Source organism: Orcinus orca, chromosome 6 (genome assembly GCF_937001465.1).
Source record: "Orcinus orca chromosome 6, mOrcOrc1.1, whole genome shotgun sequence".
NCBI classification, from domain to species: Eukaryota; Metazoa; Chordata; class Mammalia; order Artiodactyla; family Delphinidae; genus Orcinus; species Orcinus orca.
Genome location: NC_064564.1, coordinates 20880448 through 20894966, shown reverse-complemented (window position 1 = coordinate 20894966; position 14519 = coordinate 20880448). Strand labels below are relative to the sequence as shown.

Below are 14519 nucleotides of genomic sequence, written 5' to 3'. Positions count from 1 at the left end.
CCCAGGATTCAGAAAGCTGAATTTGGGAGGCAGTCTCCCTTGCATCTCCCCCAGCCCTATCAATCAACTGGTACAAGTGACACCACAACCCACCAACAGGACCAGCTATAAATAGAGACCAGAGCAGGAACAAGCTGAGGACCAAGCAAACCTAAGGGGCTGGGAGGGGGGACACAGAAAGAGGGCCTTCTTCAGGGGTGTGTAGAGAGAGGATACAGAAACCCAAGCGAGAGTGCTAAGAGAAACTGTGTGACGAGATGCATATTTGTGGGGGGGAGGAGGAAAGAAGGAAGGAGGCGCCCGGGCCCACTCCTGCTGTCATCAGAATCAAACGGGGAGCAGGGCCTTGAGCAGGTGGGTTCCCGGGCTGGGACCCTGATTCTGGGCCCACCTGCCCCTGCCTGATGCTTCCCCAGAGTGCGAGAGGGTGCTGTTCAGGGTTAGCATTAGAGGAACCCCAACTCTAGTCCTAGCAGATAGAGCAGGGCTTAAAAATGGGGGTGCGGGAGAAGGATAAAATGAGAGGAGGGGCGTGGGAGCTTCATCAGTCTTAGAAAAGGCGCAGGCGCAGGCTTGGCAGAGGTTAAGAGATGTTCTGATGAGCCACCGGCCGGAGCAGGGCGATTTTGGGGGCGATTGTGGGTGCCCCCTCCCCACACACACACAGACACAGACCCCACCCTCAGAGCATGCCGGGGGGCCTCCCCTGTTGGGCTGGTCTGCTCCCACCCACCTTTCCCCTCTCCACCCTGGTATGCTGTTTTGGGAACTGGTGACCTAGCTGGATCCTGCCTTTATTTCTGGCATTGAGTTGTTGCCACAGTAACTGCGGGGGTGGGGCTGGGAGGGAGAGAGGGTGAAAGGGAAGCAGAGCTGAGGGAAGAAAGATGAAGAAAGGAAAGAAAAAGGGAATGGAAAGCAGAAATAGCGAGATGGGGCCCGGAGGCACAAGGCAGGCAGGCACACTCTGAATGAAACTGGTGAAAAAGGAGAGCGGCGGAATGCTTGCCCACCTGACCCCCAGCCCACTGGGCCAGCTCAGCCATTTCGCAACTCGTTTACTATCTGCAAGGCTGGCCTCCAGCCCGGCTTGTCCCTGCCCCAGGGCACAGAGCCCGTGGCCCCCCGCCTCTCTGCTCTTGTCCACAGGCCAGTCCAACGAAGCAGGATTCTGGTGGCTCCACGGTATAAGGTTAGCGCACGGGACCCCAAACCCCAAGTTCAGATTAAAGTGAGATCCTTGGGGACCCACTGAAAAGAGCATTCATTGGCTTTGACCTGAGACAGACCTGGGTAGGAATTCCAGGTTGGCTTCAATGGGCCGAGGCGTGGGGGGCATGGGGGGAGGCAGGTCAATCTCTCAACCACATTTTCATCTCCTAATTGGGAGACATGAGCTTTGGTGAAGCTAGAGAGGATGGGTGAAAGTCCCTGGCCCAGAGCAAGTGATGGTTGGTTTAGAACAGGGCGGGAAGCTGGACTAGAGGATACCAGGCTGCGGTTCTGCCGGTTGAGCCTTCATTTCCACAAGTTGAGGGAGCCAAGGCCGGCTCAGCCCCTACCTGTAGCGGGCGCCCGTGGGAATGGGTGGGCGGGCCTTATCATCAGGGCCGAGCGGCTCCAGTTGCCATGGAGACGGGGCGGGCGGTGTGAGGTGGGGCCCGGCTGGGGGCTCAGATAAGGCGCGGCTGCACAGCTGGGGTAGGGTGGGTCCAAGATGGAAGAACTGGGCGCCGCCGGGGCAGCTGAGATGGCCCTTCCGCCACCTGGGCTGGCCTTCCTCCGCAGCTCTTTCCCTTTCCTCCCTTTGCGCCCTCCCTTCCTGCTGCAGTCTGCCCTCTCGGTCTGTCCACGGGAGGCGGCCCGGGCCTGGGAGCGCACATGCAGAAACGTGGGGTGTGCACGGGTGCGGACGCGCGAGGAAACTGGCTTTGGGGGAGGGGCTACGAGTGGGTGGAGTAAGCTTATGCGGGGCGTGATGTGATTTGGGAGAAGGCAAAAACAGTCTCTCCCTTTCTTTCCCCTCCCCCCTTCCCCCTCCCCTCCCTCTCTCCCTCTCCCCCACCCCACACTCCTACTCCACCCCAAAACATTTTCCCTGATGGCTTAATATTTAACGAGTAAGACCTTCACTCATCAAGGTTAGCCCCAAATTAAAATGCCATGTCCCTGGAAGGGTAAGACATTAACAATTTCCGCAGCGTGCTTTCTAACACACCAGGCGCTGGTGTGCAGGTTTCTGATGGAATGTGGCTCAGGGCAGAAGGCGAGGAGACCCAGCCTAGGGGATGGGCACGGGGCTGTGGACAGCTGTGGAGAAGAAGGGGCAGGGGACAGAGCAGGGACATCATTATTCTGAATCGTCTTTCCGAGTGGCTGTGTCTGTGGGACAGTGGTCGTGCACAGGTGAGTGGGGGTCTCAGTGCAAGACCTGTGATCTGGCTCATCTTGGACCCCTCCTCTCCCTCCCTGGGCAGTGACCACTCTGAGAGGCAGTCATTACCCCACTCTGTACCCACCCGCAACTGGTGTTCGAGGGCAGGGTGCCTGGACCACCTCCAGGTTCAGCCTGAGGCTCCAGGACACGTAGAAGCTCTCCATTCTCCACCCCTCCCCCGTGCCACACTCCTCCCACCCCCCCCCCCCGCACCACCGCCCCTCCCCCGACTGTTCCAGTCCTTTCTACTCTCTTCAGTCTCTGCCTAACCCACCTGTAGGGTCTGTATATGACCTTATCTCTCACTTTTCCTGGGAAAATAGAAACCTCCCAATCGGCCTGCTCCAAAGGCCCCTAGATTGCAGTTACCCAACTTTCCGTTTCCTCTCCTTTCAGGGAAGCTCGGGCTTTCTTTCCAAAGGTAGTCCTTCACTTGGGCCTGGACCCAATCCCTCTCCCCTTCCCCTGCTGGGACCTTCCTCCCTCAAGTGCCCCCCCTCTCCTGCAGCCACAAGTTCTTTTCTACTCTTCACTCTCCACTGCCTACAAACGTGTTCAGGTCTCCCTTTTCCTAAAAAAGCTTCAGCCAAGCGCACCTCCTGCAAAGTAACTCTCCTAACCCCCTCCTGCCCTTCTGTCACACTTCTTGGAAGTGGCCCTCCCCCTGCCTGTACACCCTGGCCACCTCTCCCCACCCCCATCCCTAACAAGGTGGCCTCACTATTCCTCTGCAGATGCTCTCAGAAGCCACCAGGGCTTGACATCCAAACTGGCGAGCTGTCACTCCTTTCTGCATGTCTTGCCTTCTCTGGGCGATGGACTCCTTGGCTTCATGACATTCTTTCTCAACCCCCCTATCCCTCCCCACAACTCTCTCTCAATGTTTTTGGCACACTTACTGTGTATTAGGTCCTTTACTAAAAATACAAAGAATCACTAGATACACTCCCAGCCCCTCAGGGACCTGGCCATCTAGTCTTCCCCCTCCCTTTCATGCCATCTCCAGCTCCCTTTTTCTTCTAGTCCCCTAGCGTTTCCCAGGATGCTGGGTTTTGACCTTCTTTCTCCCTCGGCAACCTCATGGGGCAGACTACCACCTCTAGCTCAAATGGCTCCCAAATTTCTGTTGCCAGGTACTGCCCCCACCTCAGCCTCGACTGGCAAGAAGTGAACTCATTGCTTCCCCTTCTCCTGTCATTGCTACCTGTTCCTCCCCAGCGGTGAGGGGTGGGGGCGGGGGCGCTGTCTCCAGATCAAGTTCTGTTTTGCACATTCTGCCTCTAGGATTCCTCCCACTTGGCCCTTTCCATCTTGGGCTCCAGGCCCAAGTCTAGAGCCTCACAATCCCCTGCCTGAACTACTGCCGTAACTTCCTGGCTGGTCTCTCTGTGGACCGCCTCTTCCTGTCTATTCCATCTGCCAGCCTGCAGCCTGATTCATTTTCCCAAAGCACTGCTTGGATCCGTCACTTCTTTGTTTCAAATGTTTCTAAGCATTCCATAGCCCTAGTTGCCCACAGAATACATTCGGAATCCCCTAGTCTAAGTTCAAGGCATCTACAAATCTGGCCCCCAACCTCCTGCCCCAAACCAGTCTCAACCTCATGAGCTCCACGGTTCAGCCGTATTTGCTGTCTCCAGACAGACCCAGTGCTTCGCCGTGTCTCCAGTTTCCCTCATGCTGCTGTCTCTTTCAAGGGTCCCTCTTTTAGTTTTTGCATGATCTCAAACCGGGCATCTTTCAAGGCCTGCCTTAAACACTTCCTCCTCTAAGAAAACCTTTTTATTTTCCCCTCTTGACACCCCAGCAGGAGTGATTCCTCTCTCCTGTGACCTCTCACAGCCCTTTATACTATCTTATCAGGCACACATAATTTTCTGCTTTGCATGGGCGTTATCTATACATATGGCCTCATTTCTGGAGGGGCGGCTTAGCTCCTTTGACTCATCTTTCTGTTCTCCACAACACCACAACGCTCTGTGGTCATTGCAGAACAGGTGCTCAGAAAGTAGTGAATGAATGGATAAAACAATACGTGACTGGGTGGGCGGGTGGATGTATATGGGTGGATGAATGAGTGTTTGCCTCTTGGCTAAGCCAGTGTATAGCTAGTTTGACAATGTCTGTTAACAAAGTAAAGATGAAATAGGAGTGAGAGGGAGCTAACAGCTCTTTGAGTATCTGCTAGAGTTTATTCCAGTCCTCACACATCTAGTTAAAAGCATTACAAAGTGAGTGTTACGAAAGCAAGAGAAGGATGAAGCTCTGGAATGGAGCCCTTCCATGGGCACCTAGTCACCAGTGTGACTCTGATGGCCAGAGTCTTGTCTTGGAGAAGCCTTGGCTCTAGAATTCCAAAAAGACTTGAGAACTGTGGCAAATGCTAGTCTATCCCCACAGTGAACCTGACACAGTACTACGGAGGCACTACGAAACATGCCAATGCTGAAGACATAGCCACTGTCTCCTCCACGACTCTGGACAAGTTTTTAACCTCTCCGAGCCTCGGTTTTCCTCATCTGTAAAATAGGTCTACCTTATAGGATTGTTGTGTGGATGAAACAAAATAATCCTTGTAAAGTGCTTATCAAAGTACCCAGCATGAGCATTCAAAACATGATAGCTATTATTCTTGTTGTAGAAATTAGCAGTCATTCTAGTTAGCGAGAAAACATGTCAGGCAACATAATCAAGGACTAAGTTATATGATTCTTTTTTTAAGTCCCACTGGAATTCAGAGAAGAGTTTGTCAATGCGGACTAGAATAATAGGGGAGGCCTCCAAGAGGAGGAGGGTTTAGCATGGCCCTTAAAGGATGGGTGGCATCTGGGAGATGAGAATAGCGCAAGAGCGTGCGCAAAAGCAGGGAAGTGGGAATAAGGGCTGCTGGTGCAGCAAGTAGGTGGTGGAGACACAGCAGAAAAGCGGCCTGATACAAAGTAACAGGTGATAAAATTGGGAGCACCAGTGACCTCAAGTCTTTCATGACCTTCTGTGGCAGAGTGGCTACAGAAAGCCATCTAAGTTTATCAGTCCTCAGGGAGATAGAAATAATAAACGCTCTACATAAAATCTATGTTTTAAACACTTCACATGTTGTAACCTACCTAATAGTCAGAGCAACCCTATGACACAGATACTATTACCACCTTCCATTTTATGGATGAGAACGTGAGGCACAAAGAGGGTAACTTGCCCAGGGTCACACAGCTTCTGAGTAGCAGAGTCTCCTCTCCCCAGGCATTCCCGTCCAGAGTCCATGCTCTTAACCACTACATTATTGCTGCCTCTTTCCTGTACGTTCTGTAGTCATCAGCTCTCTTCACTCTATGGCTTACTGCCAGCCGTTGGAAGACAGTTCCACTGCCACCATCACGTCAGAAACTCAGCCAGGCGTTCATTGAATGGTTATTTTTATTTATTTATATAAATTTATTTATTTTATTTATTTATTTTTGGCTGTGTTAGGTCTTCACGGCTGCACATGGGCTTTCTCTAGTTGTGGCGAGCGGGGGCTACTCTTCGTTGCGGTGCGCGGGCTTCTGATTGCTGTGGCTTCTCTTCTTGTGGAGCACGGGCTCTAGGTGCGCAGGCTACAGTAGTTGGGGCACACGGGCTTAGCTGCTCTGCGGCACGTGGGATCTTCCCGGACCAGGGCTCAAACCCGTGTCCCCTGCATTGGCAGATGGATTCTTAACCACTGCGCCACCAGGGAAGTCCCACTGAATGGTTATTATGTGTCTGGTCCAGGGGTGTGTGGGGAGGATGGGAGGGTTGCTAAGGGAGTTACTGAGGAAGGAGACCTGGGCTGTGGCCCCAGGGAACTCCTACTCTACTGCTGCAGACAGGACTCAACTTCTTAGGAACCAAGAGAGGGCAGTGCCAGCCTGGAGGCCTTCCTGCTGAACTGGGGGGCCCTGACTTGCAGCAAAGTAGCACTTCAGAGGGCAGCCTCAGCTCGAGGACTCCGAGATGGTGGGGAGCTGGGACGTGGCCTTGGCCCCCAAGGTGTTTTACCAGATGCCTGCAAGTGGGATTGCCTGCTGTACAGGGACAGGCACATGGGGGTGTGGCTCCCTCCAGCCGCCCCCTCCCTTCTCCACTGGGAGAGCGGCAGCCCCCAGCCAATGACCTGAGCGCTTCCCACCAAAACGCCTTCGCTCTGTCCTCCCCTCCCCCTATTAACGTCTCATAGTGTTACTAAGTCCCTCTGTGTTCAACCTTTCTGGGCTATGAGAGAGGTGTGGCACCGTGGACATAGACTGAGGGGAAGGAGGTCAAGGGCACCAACACAGCGCCAGGGAAAGGCCACGGCAGAGGCCGAGGCGAGTGAGAACCTGGGCCTGAAATTGACCCGCAGCCCCGGCAGGGCAGGTGTGAGGAAGCAGGGATGTGTAGGCTGCCCCGGGAACGGCTGAGCCCTGCCGTCATTTCCTTTCCAGCCAGAGAACAATGGCTCAAAAACTAGTGCAGCCCGTCCACCTTCCCGTCTCGCCGCGGGCCACATGCGATCTCCGGTCCCCGAGGCTGAGCGAACGGAAAGCCGGAGCCCCGCTCCCGGGAGACACGCGGGGCCAGAGGGGGCTGCCCTCGTCCCCGCCCTCTGAGATCGCGGGGCTCGACAGCCCCGGCTGGCACGTTCTCCCTCCCCTTCCAGGCCCTGCACTCGGCCAGCAGCCTGGAGAGTCACCGAGGGATGAGGACGCCACAGCCCGGGGGAGCACCCTTTCTGCTCTCGCGGCCCCGAGCGCGCAGCGCCCAGGAGCCGGATAGAGCCTGACGCCCTGTCGTCTCCCCTCGCGCACAGGGCTCTGCGAGTGATCCGGCCGGCCAGCTCCCTGCTGCATGGAACGGCTGCAGAAGGTGCGCGGGGCTACACCCACGCCGGGGCAGTGGGGTGCCGGGGGCACGCGGTGGGGGCCAGGCTCCCCGCGGAGGGTCAGGTCGGGAGTCGAGGATGCCACCTGGTGGTTGCCCGCGGCGCCGCACCCCAAGGCCCCAGAGGCCTAGAGAAGCCCTCCCCTGCCCCAGCCCCCTCCCTCCGGCCCGGCCCTGGCACCCACACACATTCCCACCCGCCCGCCTTCTCGCTCTCCCCAGCAACCACTTACCTCCCCTGGGAGCGTCAGCTCCTCCCGAGGCTCCAGTGTTCCGGGCTCTCCCTCCAGCATCGTGGTGAGTACCTCTTGGCCACCAGCACCCTCAGGCTGGGAGGAGGGAGGGGTGGGGCGCACACCGGCCGCCGGGCAGCTTCACTCAAATGATGATGGTCCTGCCAGGGCTGGCAGGCAGAGAGAACCCCAGACCCAGAGAAGGTTCTGCACACCCCCTCCTGCTGGTCTGGTACTGTCTCGTTGTACCCAAAGGGCTAGGTGAAGGACTATCATTGTTTTAAGGTGACACTCTAAACCTTTTAAATGACAATAATAGAAATGTTAACTTACAGGAGCTGACATATAAAACGGCCGCCCATCTTCTTCCTAATAAATTGCAGGTCTGGCTTGTAGGGCCAGTATTCTAAGGGAGGCTTTTGACACCTCTGTTCCATGTGTACCATTTCCCTTCAGGCCAAGATGGACAATCAAGTGATGGGCTACAAGGACTTGGCTGCCATCCCCAAGGACAAGGCCATCCTGGACATCGAGAGGCCTGACCTCATGATCTACGAGCCCCACTTTACCTATTCTCTGCTGGAACACGTGGAGCTGCCCAGAAGCCGGGAGGTAAAGGGTGGGAGGTTCCTCTTGGACAGGACTTGGGGGAAGGGCTCACCCAGCCACACTGGGTGGGAGGCAGAATCCCTCTCATGCTTTCTTTCCTGGAGGCCAGACTTCAAAACAAGAAGGGGACCTGTGCACAGGAATCACCAGTCAGTTGGTGACCTGGGTATTTGTGCAGAGCAGGCAGAGATGGGCTGGCGGCTGGAGGCTAGCTCCAGGTGGAGAGCAGGGGAGGCCATGTTTGAATGGTAGCAGCACAGAGCGGGGTCATGTAGGAATGGGGTGGGACTGGGCAGAAAGTGAGCAAATTTGTGGAAAGCGCTCAGGAACACTGAGCTCGGAGGCCGGAAGTCCTAGCTGAGTGTGACCTGTGTGACGGTGTGGTCTCAGTTTCCCTTCCTATAAAATAGAGGTGAGACTTTTACCCGTCCACCTCACCAGGGAGTCAAATGCATGAGATACCGGAGGACAGGTACTTTGTACACTGTGTTGGAGAAAGGGGCAGTGTCATGGCTGAGCAGAGAGACGGGGCCAGGCTGTGGGGAGACTTAAATGACTGACAAGGGGCCTGGACTCCATCCTGGATGCTGTGGGTCTTGTCCCTTCCCCCTGTTGCTCATTGGCTCTGAGGTCAGAGCCAGAGCCCCTCCAACTGGCCCTCAGAGCACATGCACACTGCTCCAAGATCCTCGACTTCTTCTGCTTCTTCGTGGGTCCTAGGGAAAGACGTAGGACCCTGTCTAGGGAGAGAGAGGACGGAGGGCCAGCCCTGGGAGCTGGCAAGGACGAAGAGAGAAGAGGTGGCCCAGAAATTGGCTGGGCAATTGCAGAGTTGAGTGTGTGGGGGGGTGAAGTGACCCACCTGGGGTCCTAGGGACAAGGGTTTAATCCCACCCTTGTGGCTCTGACCAGCCTCCTCTCCATTCACAGCGCTCGCTGTCACCCAAATCCACATCCCCCCCACCATCCCCAGAGGTGAGTCTGCCCCGCACCTGACACTTGCCCAGCCCTGCTCTGACCGGGCTCAACCCCCTTCCCCACACACGTCCAGACTGGGCTTGGCAGAGCCTAGGGGGTGATGGAATCAGTGGACCTTGTCCTGTCACTGGCCAGCTCTGGGTCCATCTACGTCTGACCCAGGATCTCTTTTAATCCTTTCTCCTGGGTCAGGCAGCATCAGCAGGTCGAGTCCTTGGATAGCCTTCCTCTGCCCTGGGGTTGGGGGCGTGTGTGCTAGGGTGGGAGGATGGAGATGGTGGAGGGGGCGGGGTGGGGGACCTGGGAGCTGCAGTGAACCGTACTTCTGCTCTGCAGGTGTGGGCGGAGAGCCGGTCCCCTGGAACCCTCTCTCAGGCTTCAGCCCCAAGAACCACTGGCACGCCCCGGACCAGCCTGCCCCATTTCCACCATCCTGGTAGGTTTTGGTGTCAGCATGGCGGCATCCTTGCCCTAGGTCCTCTTTTCTTCCTTCAGGAACCCAAGCCCCTTGCTCTTAGTCCCCCACTCTCTGGAATACATGCACACCACAGAACTGGCCAGACCCCCAGATGCCGGACCCCAGGCAGAGCTCCCAGAGGTGGTGGGCCCTGCTGCATCCTCCCTCCCACCCAAACAGAGAAGTTCAAAAATCCCAGCCCCTGAGGGGTAATTTCAGGATCTCTGGTTCTGTCTTGACTCTTGGCAGGAGCCCCTGAGTTTCCTGCCTTCTCCCAATCCATGTCTCCATTCCCTCCTCTGACCCAGCCTCCCCGCCATCCTCATAGCCTCCTTCTCATCCATTCTTGCTCCCTCTCCACAGAGACCACCCGCCCAGATTCCAACATCTACAAGAAGCCACCCATCTACAAGCAGAGAGGTGAGGGTTCCCCTGACCGACCAGAGCCCCCTTTTTGCCACGTGCCGGGAGGCTGTCCTGAGGGTGGGGGGGTGATGGGAAAACAGATGTTCATAACAGCATGTACACTGCCCTGTGCTCTTCCTTGTGCATTGCTTTTACACTCAGGAGCTCACAGGTGTGAAGAGGGAGAGAGGAGGGAGTGGGGGGCTAAGGTGGGAGGTGGCCTCCGGGGGGGAGGGTGTGCCCGGGCTGACCTTGACCTCCCCCCGCAGAGTCCACAGGAGGCAGCCCTCAGAGCAAGCACCTCATTGAAGACCTCATCATCGAGTCGTCCAAGTTCCCTGCAGCGCAGCCTCCCGACCCCAACCAGCCAGCCAAGATCGAAACAGACTACTGGCCATGCCCCCCGTCGCTGGCCGTTGTGGGTAGGCGAGAGAGGCCCTGCCGAAGCCCCAGGAACCCCCCACCCCCCGACCTGCATGAACCCTCCAGGCTCCTGCTTCCCCCGTCCCCTGCAACCCCATCCCTCTTGGCGTAAGTGGCCCTGCTGGTTAGTCATTTAACCGCTTTCCGTTCATTTCTTTGGCCGCTCAACAGACATTTGTCGAATTTCTACTGTGTCCCAGGCTCTGTGATGGGAGCTCTGGAAAGAGAAAGAGGAATGAGATGAGGTCTTGGCCCCCAATCGCTTTCAGTCGTGTGGGCGTGTGTTGCCCACCCAGCTTCACCGCAAGGCTAGAAAACGTTGCTTTTATTTTATAATAATGGTTTGCGGTGTTCCCTTCAAGGTCGCAGCTCCGGGACATGCACAAAGCAGCCCCTGACAGATGCTCGTTGAGCGCGCGGTTGATTGACTGATGTGCCCGCTTTGGTCCGTATTTCCCAGAGACAGAGTGGAGGAAGCGGAAGGCGTCGAGGAGGGGGGCAGAGGAGGAGGAGGAGGACGACGACGATGACTCCGGGGAGGAGATGAAGGCTCTCAGGGAGCGTCAGAGAGAGGAACTCAGTAAGGTAGCATCTCGCTGCCCCACCCGCATCCCTGGGCCACCCTGGGGATAGAAGTTCCATTCTGATCTAAATGGGTACATGTCTGAAGAGCGTCCTGGTGAGAACATGTGAGGAATTCCCTTTCTTTGCCGGGATGTCAGGCTGCCGCTTTTGAAGGGACACTAGGATTGCATGTTGCTTTAGGGGGACACCGCTTACTGTTAGGGCCAAAAGCACAGAAAAGGGTGGTCCCGCCAGGGCCAAGCTTCAGCAGGCGGAGTAGTTCATGGGACGAGGAGAAAGGAGAGAGTAGGCTGCTGGCCTCCAGGGGAGGAGAGAGGGTGTAGAGAGTCACGGAAAGGCCACTGATGGTGGCATGGGCCTGTGCTCTGGGCCTTGTGACCTGGTTTGCAGAAGCCCCTGGGGCAGAGTTACACTGAGCGGCTCTGACTCCTTGCTCTCGAGGGTGGCCAGACCCAATGTGGCCAAGCTTCTGACCAGGACAGGCTCCATGGGCTCCAGGCACCACACAGCCCCTCAGGAACTCTGTCCCCACTTATGCCTGGGATGGACCCAACTCTGAACCTTTTGGGGATGAGAAACAGGTATCGACGCCTTGGATCCATCTTCCTTTCTCCTTGCCAGGTTACTTCTAACTTGGGAAAGATGATCTTGAAGGAAGAGATGGAAAAGTCACTGCCTATCCGACGGAAAACCCGCTCTCTGCCTGACCGGACACCCTTCCATACCTGTGAGTGTCACCAAGGGGGCTCAGAATCACCTGGCCAGACCCTGAGGCCAGAATCAAGTAGTCTGCTGAGTTTGTCTGTCACACGCCCAGCGCTGTGCTACTGTGGGTATAAGAGACATAGAAGTTTCGGTTGCTGGCTCAAGGCTCTGGCGCTCTCCTTAGGGCAAGAGTACCAGTCATGGAACAAGATGAGATGACAAAGGATGACATCAGCTAAAGCAGAATTAGCACATTTTGTTTAATTCGACAAACATTTATTGGGTGTCTACCATGTTCTTGGCCCTGAGGATATAAAGAGTAAAACACTATAGTGCTGCCTTCCAGTAGCTTCTGGTCACGGGGAAAGTGACGTGAAAACTGGGGTGTCAGTGCAGCATAGCAGGTGAGAGGTACACTTCAAGTGCTTTGAGAGGACGCTGATAGGGCCTGGGTCCCAGAGTTGGAGTCTTGAAGGACAAGACAAAGTGAGTGGGGGAGAAGGGCAGCACAGACCCCAGGGACAGTGTGGGAGCAAAGGCCAGGAGCAGCAAACATCCAGCCAGCAGAGAGGACCTCCAGGAGCCTGGAATTACAGCGCACAGAGCGTGCTCTGCGGTGGCTGGGGCTTTGGTGCCGTGCTGCACATCACTGAGGCTAACCTGGGTTTCCTTCGAGCATGATGGCTGGAGAGGAGGGGGGCAGATCTGAGAAGCCCAAACTGGAAGCTACAAGTCCTCTTAAGAGCCTGGCCTCGGAAGCCACAGGGCATCCTTCTACTGCCTTCTGACGGTCAGAGCAGCTCCCAGGCTGCCCAGACACAAGGGAGAGGAAAGAGATTCTGCTTCCTGCTGAGAGGAACCACCCAAGGGCACACAGGCTGGGAGGTAATGTTGCGGGCCATCTTCAGAGGCAGTCTACCACACTTTCCAATCATCTGGGTAAGGGCTAAAAATATACATAGGTCCAGAGAAGACGGAATGGGTTTGAGAACTATACAGGCACAGTCTGTATAGAAATTGCCCCGGAATTACAATTTTTCATCTTTACGATGGTGTGAAAGCAATAAGCATTCAGTAGAAACTGTATGTCCAGTTTTGAATTTTGACCTTTTCCCAGGCTAGTGATGTGTGGTATGATGCTCTCTTGGCTTTTTTTTTTCTTTTTCTTCTTCTTTTTTTTTTTGGCCGCACCGTGCGGCATGCAGGATCTTAGTTCCCTGACCAGGGATTGAACACGCGCCCCCTGCAGTGAAAGCGCAGAGTCTTAACCACGGGACAGCCAGGGAAGTGCCACGATGCTCTCTTGAGATGCTGGGCAGCGGCAGCGAGCCTCAGCTCCCCGCCAGCCACATCATCACGACGGGAAACAGCCCATACACTTACAACCATTCTGTACCCAGACCACCATTCTGTTATCCACTTTCAGTACAGTATGCAGTAAATTACATGAGAGGTTCAACACTGCATTGTAAAATAGGCTTTGCCCAGCTGTAGGCTCATGGAAGTGTCCCGAGCACGTTTAAGGTAGGCTGGGCTGAGCTCTGATGTTCAGTAGGTTTGGTGTATTAAATGCATTTTTTTTTTTTTTTTTTGCGGTACGCGGGCCTCTCACTGTCGTGTCCTCTCCCACCGCGGAGCACAGCCTCCGGACGCGCAGGCTCAGCGGCCATGGCTCACGGGCCCAGCCGCTCCGCGGCATGTGGGATCTTCCCGGACCGGGACACGAACCCATGTCCCCTAGCATCGGCAGGCGGACTCTCAGCCACTGCGCCACCAGGGAAGCCCTAAATGCATTTTTGACTTAACGATGGGTTTATCGGGGCGTGACCCCATCGTAGAGTCGAGGAAGATCTGTAGAGGAGATGGAATCAATTGGACTTAGTGGCTGATTGAATATGGGTGGTGAAGGAGAGACGAGTTGGGGTTTTTGTCTTGGGTGCTGGGTGATGACAGACCTGGGGCTGAGATCATGAAAGAGGCGGGTTTCGGGGGAAAGCTGAAGAAACTGTTTTGGGATGTGTTGGGTTTTAAGTGCATGTAGGTGGGAGCTGAGTTTGACTGAGTTGCAAGCTTGAGGCGCAAGTCAGGGTTCGAGCAGAATCTTCAGCTTATAAATGGTAGTGGGACCATGAGAGAAAATCCAGTTGTGTAGAAAAAGGGGAGGGAAGGGCAGGGTGCCGAGGGCTGTTCCTTGGAGAGCACTCACACTACAGTCCCCTTGGAAGGTTGGCTGGGAGGAGGTCAGAAGGGAGACCCAGCCTCAGGATGCAGGAGGCTGGCCTTGAAAGGGTCGGGGACTTGCTTTGGGAGCAGGCCACATCAGAAGCTGAGGTTCGGGACTTCCCTGGTGGTCCAGTGGTTAAGAATCCAAGCTCCAACCTGAACAATTTCAGAAGTTCGGACAGGCATGTCCTTCAGACGTAAGGGTAACATTGAAATTAACGGTCACTTTCAAACATAAAAAGGCAATCTAGAAATCATTAGGGGTGAACATCTTATACACTTTAGGGACTTCCCTGACGGTCCAGTAGTTAAGACTCTGCGCTTCCAATGCAGAGGGCACGGGTTCGATCCCCGGTCAGGGAGAACTAAGATCCTGCATGCTGCGTGGCTAGGCCAAAAAAAAAAAGAGAGAGAAGTTGATGTCGTCTGCTGAGCACACGGAGGGTGAGGCTTGGTGAGAACGGTGAAGGTTCGGAACAGCTTCTGCTGGGAAAGGGAACTGATGAGAGGCTGTAGGGGCTCTAGTGATGCTAAGGTACACGTTGTGGGCTTCATCTCCATAACCTGTGGGCAAAAGGGGAGCCCT

At 55.5% G+C, this 14519-nt stretch overlaps 2 protein-coding genes across 12 annotated transcripts in view; both read left to right on the top strand.

The window, feature by feature from the left end:
• FGF17 (fibroblast growth factor 17) overlaps nt 1-7278 on the top strand; it is a 28459-nt gene extending 21181 nt beyond the window's left edge. Inside the window, exon 4 of the transcript XR_007478167.1 lies at nt 7095-7278. The gene's annotated coding sequence lies outside the window, so the exon portion shown is untranslated. The remainder of the gene's footprint in view (nt 1-7094) is intronic.
• The window catches only part of DMTN (dematin actin binding protein), a 28886-nt gene that overhangs the window by 9868 nt on the left and 4499 nt on the right, over nt 1-14519 (top strand). For 3 of the 11 annotated variants that reach the window (XM_049711568.1, XM_033429673.2, XM_049711567.1), the window contains exons 2-10: nt 7245-7300; nt 7538-7612; nt 8005-8160; nt 9088-9132; nt 9472-9571; nt 9956-10012; nt 10267-10419; nt 10881-11005; nt 11627-11732. In XM_049711568.1, the coding sequence (XP_049567525.1) occupies nt 7283-7300; nt 7538-7612; nt 8005-8160; nt 9088-9132; nt 9472-9571; nt 9956-10012; nt 10267-10419; nt 10881-11005; nt 11627-11732 (835 nt within the window). In that variant the 5' untranslated portion in view covers nt 7245-7282. Of the gene's footprint in view, nt 1-1174; nt 1193-7159; nt 7301-7537; nt 7613-8004; nt 8161-9087; nt 9133-9471; nt 9572-9955; nt 10013-10266; nt 10420-10880; nt 11006-11626; nt 11733-14519 lie in introns of those variants that run through there. The other 8 variants (XM_049711571.1, XM_049711572.1, XM_049711569.1 and 5 more) reach the window with 7 other exon arrangements.